Consider the following 12,395-nt stretch of genomic DNA (forward strand, 5'->3'; position numbering starts at 1 on the left):
AAAGAGGGATTTTTTTTATTATTATTATTATTATTATTATTATTATTATTATTATTATTATTATTGTTTATTTATGTATTTATTTCTGTCTGGTTATTCTTGCTACCGACATGTCAGAACCCACTTATAGTCAGGCATTACAGTATTTTTCAATAGGTCTACTGCACCTGACATACTAACTTTAAAGTCGGGTCCACACCTGAGCGATCAGTTGCTCAACCCATTTGCTGCAAATCGTGCAACTCAGTTACAAGCAGTTGCTGTGTCCACATCTGAGAAATTGTCAACAAGGTTCCCGCGTTCCATTTTTTTATGATAACTGAGGTGACAGGTTTTATTATATTTTTATTCCATCTACAAGGTCAAGTAGTTTGGTTTTGACAACTGAGTTGACACATTTTTTTTTGTCCCATGTCTACAAGTTTAGAATTGTATTTAATTTATTTATTTTTTGACAAATGAGGTGACACTTTTTTGGTCAGGTTGTAACGTGTCCAGTAATTAACAAGGAAGAGCTGGCTGTTATTTTTTTCAACTGCTATTATTTTAAATGCCATATTCCCTAAAGAAAAAATAAAGTTAAGTAAACAAAGCCATGTAAAAACTTATTTATTTATTTATTTATTTATTTAAATTGACAGGATATGCAAGCCGTGCAGTCAGCATTATAAGAACCAGTCGGAGTTTGCGGATTGCCACGTGATCGCCTATGTCTACAGAAGTCACTCAGGAGGTTGCTTGTAAAGTAGAGCCCTGCAGCTGGTTGCAAGGATGTCCACACATAAGAGACTAGGTTGCATGCGACTATGCTGCACAACTGATCGCTGAGGTGTGGACCCAGCTTAAGATGCGGTTGCTACTGTAGCATTCATTCTGGACCCACACTCAATCATCATCGCCTTGGGCTCCCCACAGCCGAAGGCCAGCCCTGCTTGGATTTATAACTAGTTTATAACAAAATGTCCTGGCAGATGTCTCCCGTCTTTTTTACCTGTTCCTACAAAAAGAACATTGTAGTATCCATCGTCTGCTTCAACTCTGTCCACAGCAATCTGTTTGAGATTGTATTTCCCATCTGTTCTGAGAAGAACTGGTCTCTTGTTTACAGGGTAGACAGGCTGGTACATTACAGGGTGAGCACGCACAAAGCGAAGGACATCGTCTGGGTAACCCTTGGAACTAGTGTACTGACCTCCATTCATCTTACTGGCACACTGAGGGGAAAACAACAACAAAAAATGATTATAAAGCATTGTCAAGTGGTTGGAAGTGGTGCATATGCATAAATCAAGCAGGACTATAGTACATTCTATTAAATGTAAGAGCAACATATGGTTAATTTTAACATATTAGTGAATAGTTTTCTTTTATATTTCATTTTTGGTTTTTTCAGTAGTATTCCTGACCACACATTTAAATTTCCATTTAACAGGAGCACGCTGGTGTCACAGATTTTAAAGGTCAGCAAGCATTCAATTTCCTAATAGTGTTTCATAGATAACGATACAGTAAAGGGTTGATGTAGGCAGACATCTACTCAGGAAGAATTATTTTTTTCTTCCAAATGACTTGCTTGCAAATAAATAACACTTTATTTAAAGACAAGTTTGAACCATGTTTCTCAGAAGTGATTTTTCACAAAGATTGATCTCAATGTGCTAAACTTAATTTCATTTCAGAGAACGGATTTGTGTAAAAGCTGTTAATGTTACCTTCAGGCCAATAGAAAGACAGGCTGAATTTGTTCGTGGGTGAATTTAATTTATTTCTCTGGCATTTTTTTAAGTATTTGAAATGATGTAATATTGACCTCATTATTCCAGAAGATTTTACTCCTATTGTCAGTCAAGCTTTAAGTGCCTAAAATTCACTTCTTGGCTTATGCATAGGGTTAAACTCACCATGCATTTACAACTGCATACATCAGTACAAGGCTTGCTAGGATTGCTATCACTATGATGTGGGCAACACGATGTCAAGTGAACTTTCGAAACAAAGCAAAACAGTTTGTAAAAAAAAAAAAAAAAAAAAAAAAAAGAACATTATTATAAGACATAAAGGCATTAGCTGAAAGGTTTCACTTCAGAAAAGTTTTCGCTCAGAAATATATTAACCCATTAAGAAGCCTGTTAATATTGAAATGTTGCTAAATAACACTTAAGCAGTAATATATAACAAGGCTTTAAAAATGGCTTACTGATCCAGGTCTTGGAAATGGCACTTTTCCCTCATATGCTACCCAATGGTATTCTGGTCCTTCTTGGTGTGCATATGGCCCATTGAATGCATCTCGAATATCAGCCATATGATAAACACACACAGCATATCCTTTAAATACATTGCTGTAAAAAGAAAAGGCAAAATAGCAGTGCATGCATGTAGACTATTCCCCATGCTTGCAGTGAACACCTGTTTACATTATGGTAATAGACATGACCCCGATTTTCATTGTCTACCATCTCAGTCCCACAGCATTACATGTTTGGAACAATGTATGCTATCAGATTTCAGATCGGTGCACATGTTGACTGTTAGGTTAAAGGTTAAGACTAACTGGAGGCATTTTCCAAGAGACATACTGAAGGTTTTAAATAAAATTTCGTGTTACTTATTCTTGTTAAATAATACAAAAATAAGTTGCAATGTTGTACTGTAAAATTTTAAGAACAAATGGTATACGATATACATTTTAAAGACATGTGTGAGACAAGTAATATTTATTATATACACTGTGTGTTCTTAGTTTAGCATACTTCATAAGTAATTATGAACAAATGAGATGCATGATCTGTTTGGAGAATAGTGACTATATACAGTACACATTGGCCCCCTGTATGGCTGCACATTGCCACACATGGACCTCCAGAACATACACATCTATTAGTTCAACTGAATTGATACAAAAATGTCTCCTCATCTTTCAGATTACGACATATGTAGTACAAAAATACTGGCAGATAATTATTTCTTTGTTTTGTCAAAATATTCTTTTTTTGGACATAGCTTTTGAGGAGAATGTTGCATGAAGTTTAGATTTGACACAGAGGTCAATGACCCTAGAAGGGTTTGTTCCATGCCCAGCAGAGGGTGGTAGGTGCATGTCAATAGGGGTGCTGTGGTTGTACTCTAAATGTTAATATTTAAATGTAGCTATTGTAATGTTGAACATTTTAAATAGAATTCATCTACATTGCGTGTTTAGTCTGCATTCAGCAAATTGTGTCATGGTTGGGATCTGTACATGACGACTACACTTTAGCTCAAATCACTGACCTTGTAGTGCTGAATAGGGCAAAAATCTCAGGTTTTTTATCATCTCGTGTTTGGAGTAGGAACACATCCTCTGGAAAACATATAAAAGACCTTAGTGATTGTCTTTTATTTTAGTAAATCTGTAGCTCAAAGGCACACATTGGGCAAGAGGGTGTTTTAACTTATTTCACCTCACGGGTTGCACATTTCACACTCAACATTCTATAATACCACCATTTCGTTAGGTCTGCTGTGAAGTCAGTAAGTACAGTCCAGATGGTTTGATATCTTTTTAAAGCAGTAGTTGAAACAACTTTCTCACAGTTTCTTCTGGTAAAAGATCTCTCTAGACCCTGTGCAAAAACTCAATCGATGTTTTCTATCAGAGCAGTAGCTCCAACAGTTTTTCTGCTTCCAAGTCTTTCAAATCATATCAGTATTATTAAGGACAAAATATACAAAAAATAAGACAAAACATATTATAGCCTTGTAATGATGGTAGTGAGAGGGTGGGGGGCAGAATACTTTAACATCTACAGTAATAAGCTATCATATAAATATCATGCTTTTTATTTTAAAAATGCTTCAGGCTATTTATATTACAAAGCTGTATTTACCCAATTCATCAAAATATGTGTCAATTCCATTAGGCCCAGGCACAGAACAAATAAGTCGTGTTTTGAGTAAAGTGGTCCATTTATTTACCAGCATTCTTTGTCCTCCAAGGTCATTCTGTGGAGAAAGCAAAAATCAAAATGTTAATAATTTCTCAAATATCTGACAATGGACAAGTTTAGACAGCATTAATCTGGACATCTTCCTCATTTCAGAAGGGTGAAATGCCTGATTGGGTATGGTGGTGAAGATCTGCTTCTCTGTGTGTTTATTTAAAGCACATAGCGACATTACCATTTCAAAGGCTATTTTAAAGTAGTGTGGCTAGGCTTTTATTTACAGTAGTTTATGAAATGTATACTGCCATGAGAAGATAAATAGAATGAATTGTGTAATGAGTCTGGGAACATTTTCCAATGTATGAAGACATCAACACAGTAGTCAGCCTCTGCATGACGTTACTTGTAATACACTGACTATTAGATTATGTATTCCAACATTTCAAAAAGATCTTAACCCTTAAATGCAGATTTCCACAAGTTAGTAAGCATTTATTTTAAAGCGCCTTTCATACAACAATATCTCAAAGTGCTTTACAAGTCAATAAAAACAACAAATACAATAAAATTAATTAAAACAATAAAAAATTAACATGAAAAAGTTAGTTAAACGAACCAAAACAACAAAAAATATTAATATTAGTAGAGAAATAAAACAAGAGAAGACGAAGGAGCACTTTTAACATTTGGTATAAAATGCTAGTCTAAAAAAGTGAGTTTTTAATCTTGATTTAAAAATATGAAGTGACTCTGCATCTCTAACAGCAGGTGGTAGTTCATTCCATAATCTGGGAACAGTGCACCTAAGCACCTTACAAATCAGATAGATAAGACATATAGACACATTTTAAAGTTAAGCAGCCGTAAGACAGGCTTGAAGCGCTTCCTATTCTTAAGTAACATAATAATGATATTTCTTACAGCACAGACTCTCCCAACCCTTGTATAAACCGCACCACCATCTGCCTCAATTGCTTTTTCGGTGAAGAAGAAATACACTTTATCATCCTCGTGGTCATCATTGTCAGGGATAACATACGAGCCAACAAACTTGGGTTCTGAAAAACAAAAACCTAATAATCTAAAACAAACCCTCTTGGACATTTTCAACATCTGAAATCATAAGGGCAAAAACGAATGTAGAACTACTGTATATGGTTATCTGCAGCCTCCCCACAATAAAACACATTAGTGGTATTGAAATTGTATAATTCAACCTGTAGTACCTGTAATTTTAATGTACATTACAATACAATGCAGTTGAATAGCATTATAACAGAATTACCTGCTTTAATCTACTCTACTTGTTTTGTTTATTATAGTTGGATGTATTTTGGCTCTCAGATAGTGTTATTTTTGAATCTCAGGAAAGCTAATTCAATATTTAGGGCAAGGAAAAAGAATTCCGTCAACACATGTCTAAACGACATACACACATTACAATAGCTTTATAGTGGCCTGTGGCTAATACCATCTTCAGTTTAAGGGGCTCTTAACATTTTTTTCTTTTTTATTTCCATGGACCATCACTTATTTAATTTATATCACTTGCCAAGGAATGTGTTAGCATGGGTAGAAGATGTTTTCAGTGCTACCCTGCAAAGTGACTGATTTATGTGAGTTAGACAGTAAGAAGGCAGAAATTGAAATGTACAGAGACCCACCTTTTGGCCACCTGCTGGTCACCAGGGAGCTTAAACATATTACAACTGCACTGATTGTAATAAACCAAAGAAAAATATGTAACAGATTTTGCACTAATTTCAATATTTATTTACTTTGTGCTGTACTGTTTATTTTGGTACAGCATATTTTGAAATGATTAAAATAAACAGTAAACTGTGTTTAAAGTCTATTGCTTAAGACTGTGCTTATTTCTTAAATATTTAGTTTTACAGTGTAGTAGCATACCACAAGTGATGCAGTATAAAATATAAAGCAGTATAAGAGCTAAAATAAAAGCATGTCTGTATTGGTTTTCTGCATGTTTTTATACTTTATTTTGGGATATGTTAATATTTAAAAAAATAACATGATAGATACACATTTGAATTAAAGAAAAACAAAGAAGTACAAACTAAATGATTTTTTAAAAACAATGACAAGGATACCAGTGATAATGCTGCTCATGCTAAAAAGGAAATCAGCTTCTTTGGTTATCATTCCTGTAAGGACACAGTTTTATAGTGGTACAGTATACAGCTTTAAGGTACTTTAAAAGCGCTTGCCTTTTAACTGCCGTTCATCATTCCGTTCTGTTCTTGTGTAGGAAAGGTGGTCCATCCGATAAATAGCAGCATCATATCCCCAATAATCCGTATAGAGCCCAACAAATAACTCGCCCCCTGAAGACCAAAAGCAGGACATTCACATGGTTATCATAATATGCATACACAGCTTATACACTGTTTTATAGGTAACCCCTAATCATTAATTCCTAAACACTTAGAATAATTTCATTTTGACTAGCTAAGCAGGTAATTTGTTCAATTTAGTAATTTAGAGATAATTTGGCTCAAAAACCAGAACAGTCTACCAGCTCTCATGGACCAGATCTGACCACTTCTGATTTAATTGAACACATTAACCTGCTAAATTGATCAACAACTTGCATTCTTCATAAATTGATAATTAAGGATTGTGGCTCTCCAGAACCAGGGTTGGCCACCCCTGCAGTATACAGTACTACGAAAACGATGTATTACAGAAATGCGCATTTATATCAGAGTAAAGATGTTTACTGTACTGTAAAAGCAAAAGAAATGTCCACAAGGGGGCAGTGTTGGATAAATGATGACTGCACATTTTTTTTGGAGGAAGATTACAAATATGAGATTAGATTATAAAAAAAATAACGATTACCATGACATACCATGACACTTCTTCATAATAATGTGGTAGAAAAATTAAATCTGTTCAGTCAATTATGTAATCAAGTAGCCTTCATTTTGATAGTGAGAAATTGCTCGGTTTGGCCTCTCTTTTATGGGCATGCCTGAATATTTTGGCAGATGCAGTTCAGACAGCAATGTCCCATCTATAGACAATAGAGGGGTCAGGGGTCGGTATAAAGAGTTCCCCAGGGATTTCACACACCTCCCTTGATCTGCTTAATATCAGGCTAACAATTCAGTTGAGGCCTATTGGATGAACTTCACCAATTTCTCCAAGCACTCCAGCTTTTTTTTTTTTTTTTGGGGGGGGGGGGGGGGGGGGGCAAGAAAATCTATATCCAAAAACATGAAATAGATATATTAAAACGACAGGATTAAGTAATTAAAAGCAGTTGCCTAAGATGCATATTCTCCCAGGCAGACTACGCCCTTATTCACAGTATGGCTAAAACTATTTCAATGTATTGAAAACAGATGCAGTGATGTGGTGTTGTCCCTCCCTATAGGGAAACAGCATGGTAGTTATTTTCTGAATAACATAATGATTTGACTTAAGTGTGACTATAAATGGAATTCATTATGTTATTTCTGCTAGGGATGGTACAATTAATCTAAGCCTAAAAAATCTTTAAGAGAAACCATTTTTCATCAAATTTTCTGCCGCTTTGCTCATAAACTAGTAGATTAATTTCACTGTAGCTGGGTGTGCTTGTGGTTTCAATGTACAGTATATGAAGACTGCTTGTTAAAAATAAATGATAAACACAAGACTAGAGTTAGTATGTGCTTGCAACATGGTGAAGGCTTTGTGGTCTACTTGTCTTGTCGTTTGATGTTGCTGTGCTCAGCAAAGGAGAATTCCAAGAAAGCACAATGCATCAGTAATTGAACTCAATTCTTTCTCAATCATAAAAATGCCATTGGATATGTTTATAGCACATTCCTAGTTACGATGATTTAGTGCTACAAAGAAAACAAGCAAAAGCAACTTAGAGAACTGCACAAACCAATGCCATTCACTTAGAACTGATTTTCTTTGGAAAGCGTCACTGTGAACACTTAAGAACATAAGAAAGGTTACAAACGGGAGGAGGCCATTCGGCCTATCTTGCTCGTTTGGTTGTTAGTAGCTTATTGATCCCATCAAGCAGCTTCCTGAAGGATCCCAGCTTCAACAACATTACTGGGGAGTTGGTTCCAGACCCTCACAATTCGTGGGTAAAAAGTGCCTCCTATTTTTTGTTCTGAATGCCCCTTTATCTAATCTCCATTTGTGACCCATGGTCCTTGTTTCTTTTTTCAGGTCTAAAAAGTCCCCTGAGTCAGCACTGTCAATACCTTTTAGAATTTTGAATGCTTGAATCAGGTCGTTGCGTAGTCTTCTTTGTTCAAGACTGAATAGATTCAATTATTTTAGCCTGTCTGCAAATTACATGCCTTTTTTTAATTTTATTTTTTTAAACAGTTTAATGTGAAGAAAAAAGTGATAAATAAATCTGTCTTACGTTTTAAGGTAGAAACACAAGGGCTGTTTGGCTCAAATGGACATCTGCCTCTCCCACTCTCAGTCATGTTAATCTCCAGTTTAAACAGCCTGTCCTAAAGAATGAAAGAATACAATCATACACACTATATAGTGTAACTCATGCAGTGGGATACATTGAGAACAAAAGGTGAAGGGGATACATAAAGAACTAAAGGTGAAACAGAAGAAAATTGTATCACGTTGGCACAATTAGATCCAGCTGTCCATGGAAACCATTTAGAACTACTATATTACACACTAAGACATTCAGCCTTTAACTTTTGATTGAGTTGTTTAATAAACTCAGCTGATATACTGAGCAGTATACTAACTAGTTGTGCATTATCTCAGTACCTGGTTTTGATCAGTGTTTCAAATCTGAAAAGACAGCAATGTTCAAAGGAATGGAACGTCTAACATAATTATCTGGACTAGCATCAGATGTATCAAGTTTACTTTAACTTTTTTTAGAAGCCAAATGTCTTATGTAAGTAAATTGTAACTGGCCTAAAGCTGGTGGTATTTTAGACCTTTTGATTTGACATGGGGCATCTGTTTTTGTATCTTCAAAGACACATTTTCAGCAGTCCGGCAGAGTTAGACAACAGTTTGAATATAAGACATTCACACTCACTAGGAGCACTGATAAGAATTATTAAACTTTATTATGGCAATAATGCACTTCTATATGACAACTTAATATGTCACAACCAATCTTCTTTTAAAACAAAACAAAACAAAAAAAAAATAGTTCCGCTCATTGTGGACATATATATTTTTTTTCTATTGAATTTCAAATTAGTTTAAGAAAGCAATGTGACAAATTACACCGTAACAATTAATTTTTTTTTTGTTCCTGGGTAGTAAGTGTTATTTCCTAATTGCTTATGTCTCAAAAGTATAGAAAATGGCTATTATTCCCCACAAACTTTGCTTTTATGACCAGGACAGGTAAATTTCAAAATATCACTATTTCCAATGAGAAAATGGGCAAATGTGTGTCTTTTCGTTCACATAAAGTCAGAAAAAAACAACATATGAATCCAAATTAACATGTATTTATACTAAAGTAATACAAAAATGACTACAAAAGATTTAGAAGCGAGTAGTTTTTCGAGATTTACGATTATACTGTAAATTTACAGTAACGTTTTATACAGCTATGAAGCAGAAATCAGCCGGCACCAAAAAATCTTTCCATTTGCAAACTGTTTAGTGAAAGTAGCGTGAATACTGTTCACCTTGCAGAGAGATAATAGAAGGGGTTATCCTTCTTGTTGGGGGTTCTCATTAGCTCTACACAACAACTATCACAACAAAACTAGTCTACACTGAATTAATCCAGGATTGAGGCTGCCTATGTTAGTCATTTTAGCCAAACAATTTTGTTTAGTAAAAAGTAAGACTTAAACCCAGAATAAGCAAAGAAACATGTTTCGTTATTTTTTTTTCATGAGCCATGGAAAAGCGTGATCATTCCTGTTATATAGTTAAAAAAAAATGAAAACATTTGTATTTATTTTAGCTGCTGTCCAATTCTTATAAGCTTCAGTGGGAGCACCAGAAAATTCTCTGCTGAATGACCAAAGGAAAATATTTCTCAAAACAGGTTCTCAAAGTTCAACTGTTCCATATGCTGAGCTAATGTTCATATGTTTTGTTTTTTTTACCATAAATACATTAATATTTTCCTATTTTTTAGGTTCTGCAAACCCGACCCATAAATTGTAATGGAAGGTGTGTTGACAATATTATTACTTCATTGTGTTAGTGTAACGGTAAGTGTCCAGCATGGCCTTATTAAATTAAAAACAAATCATATTGCTGTGTCAAAAAGCTCCAATCAAAAGTATAAGATATTACTCATCCGCAACATGTTATACTTGCTTGTTTACCAGGGCTCATCTGGATAGTGATTGTATCTACCAAAACATAACTTGGTTTTAGTTTACTTATTTTGAACAGTAAAAGCCTTTTTATTTTAAACTCATACTTAACAAAAAATCTGATTCACATTGACCTGATTCTAGAATCAAGATCAGCAATTATTGAATTGTTAAATACAACTTTGTAAGCATAATGCACAGGGAATTACAAAGCATGATCTGAACTGAAAATGAACCTGGCTTAACACTCTGACTCTTATTGAAAATAAAAGCACTTGGATTTTGCCTTATATGGTATTCTGATCATTTAAGGGGGCACGTAATAATTCTAACATGGACTTTGAGATCACAATTAACGTATTGCTGAGCTACACACAAAACGTCAGAAATTGGGCAACTACAATTGACAGTTAGTGTGCATTCATTTTCTTATATGCTAAGACCCTATACCCTCTAATACCCATGCAACTGCTTTAAATGTGGTTCAAATTTGCATGGCGTCATCCCCAGTTCAATTGGACTACAGTGCTTAGAAGCAAATGCAATGTTAAATGATAAAAAGCAGTACTGCAGTTTCTGAAGACCACAGCTATATAGGCTGATTAGGTGAAGGGATCTGTTTATTGTATGAGTGTGAGGTGTTAAAGGTTCACTCTTTTAGCAACAGGATGGACAGAGATCTAAGCCTAAGATTGCAGTGCATGGTCTGCATGCAGTGGGTTTGCAGTGGTAATGAAAATTGCAACTAACCCTGCAACACTGCATTGTTGAATCCTTTGTGTGATTCATTAGGGAAATAATTTGAAGTGCTGCTAAAATGCATTCTATTTGGTTGTCCCCTAAAAAAGTCTCCATAGTAGTGAGATGACAGATGTTAGCACACTTTTGTACAAAGTATGTCAGACCTTTAAAAGGCTTTAATAGTTAACTCTTTGAAAATGCTTCTGGTTCAAATGTTTAAATGTTTAATTTCATATTTTCATTCACCAAGCAATTGTTAAATTCAATTAATGTATCTCAGTATAATAAATCCATACCTGAAATTCTCAGAATTATAATGTGACATATATCTATAAATTAACATTAGCAAACAAGGGCATCAATAATACCAAACAAGGCCAAACGATGACAGCATAGTCCAACTGTACTTACCACAAACTGCACCAATGCAGCAATTGAATGTGTAGATACTACAGAAGTAATTGTATTTTATTATGTACATTATTTTTGTAATGTACTTTCCAAACTTATCAGATTAGTTTGAAAAACTGACTTCATTAAATAAATCTAATTCTTGCTTTGGTATATAGTTAGACAATAACAGTTCTTGCATTTGTGCAAGAAGGTTCTCATCTCAATGTTCCATTTGTTTGATAACCCTGAACTTCTAAAAAACCATATGGATCTAAAGTTCTTTGTAAAACAGATGTTAACAATTGTAAGTGCTTTAAGATTGGTGATATAGAAGGCCTGTGTGGAGTACATTGAATTGTAGCCTTCTCTAATAAATATAAGTATATATATATATATATATATATATATATATAATATATATATATATATATATATATATATATATATATATATATATAATAAGGGTTTAATCACCTGGTGTGTATTTGTGTGAACTGGACATAAACTCCCATATTTCATACACATGGCAAGCAAGTCACTTGCACTGCTGTTGGTAAGATTTTTTTCAATTTGAGTTTCCCCTTTGGGAATGCTGGAATGTTTGTTTTCATTTCCTAGTCAGTTGGTTCAGATCTTCTTCAAAAAATGAGCAAAGTGTTGAGGGACCACAAAAATAAACTCGCTAAATGACAGGAAAACATTTAAATCATTGGAGGCACAATCCCCCTGAGGAAAAAAAGAAGATACAGTACTTAAAGGTGCAATAATTAATTATTCTCTGCTCTGATGCCTATTACCAAAATATTTCCCAAACTTCTTGATATATACATAGGAGGTGGACCATTTAGAAACAGTGCTAGACAATGCAGTATACTGACTACATATATGTCAGAATATTCATATTGTAACATTACAGTACTCCCAACAAGGGCAGACCTAGTAAATGAATACCATCCTAAGTGTCATTTAAAACCATCAATGTGATTGTGTGCCAGAGCTGCATGGGGAGACAGATGGTGTGTCATTAGGA

At 34.5% G+C, this 12,395-nt stretch overlaps 1 protein-coding gene across 1 annotated transcript in view; it reads right to left on the minus strand.

Moving 5' to 3' along the window:
• LOC121319911 (semaphorin-3E-like) overlaps positions 1–12,395 on the minus strand; it is a 40,232-nt gene that overhangs the window by 8,646 nt on the left and 19,191 nt on the right. The window contains exons 5-11 of the mRNA XM_041257868.1: positions 8,326–8,419; positions 6,155–6,271; positions 4,848–4,984; positions 3,870–3,984; positions 3,274–3,343; positions 2,198–2,342; positions 992–1,214 (exon numbers count right to left, since the gene is read on the minus strand). Of these exons, the coding sequence (XP_041113802.1) occupies positions 992–1,214; positions 2,198–2,342; positions 3,274–3,343; positions 3,870–3,984; positions 4,848–4,984; positions 6,155–6,271; positions 8,326–8,419 (901 nt within the window). The remainder of the gene's footprint in view (positions 1–991; positions 1,215–2,197; positions 2,343–3,273; positions 3,344–3,869; positions 3,985–4,847; positions 4,985–6,154; positions 6,272–8,325; positions 8,420–12,395) is intronic.

The sequence above is a fragment of the Polyodon spathula genome, chromosome 8, assembly GCF_017654505.1.
Source record: "Polyodon spathula isolate WHYD16114869_AA chromosome 8, ASM1765450v1, whole genome shotgun sequence".
NCBI classification, from domain to species: domain Eukaryota; kingdom Metazoa; phylum Chordata; class Actinopteri; order Acipenseriformes; family Polyodontidae; genus Polyodon; species Polyodon spathula.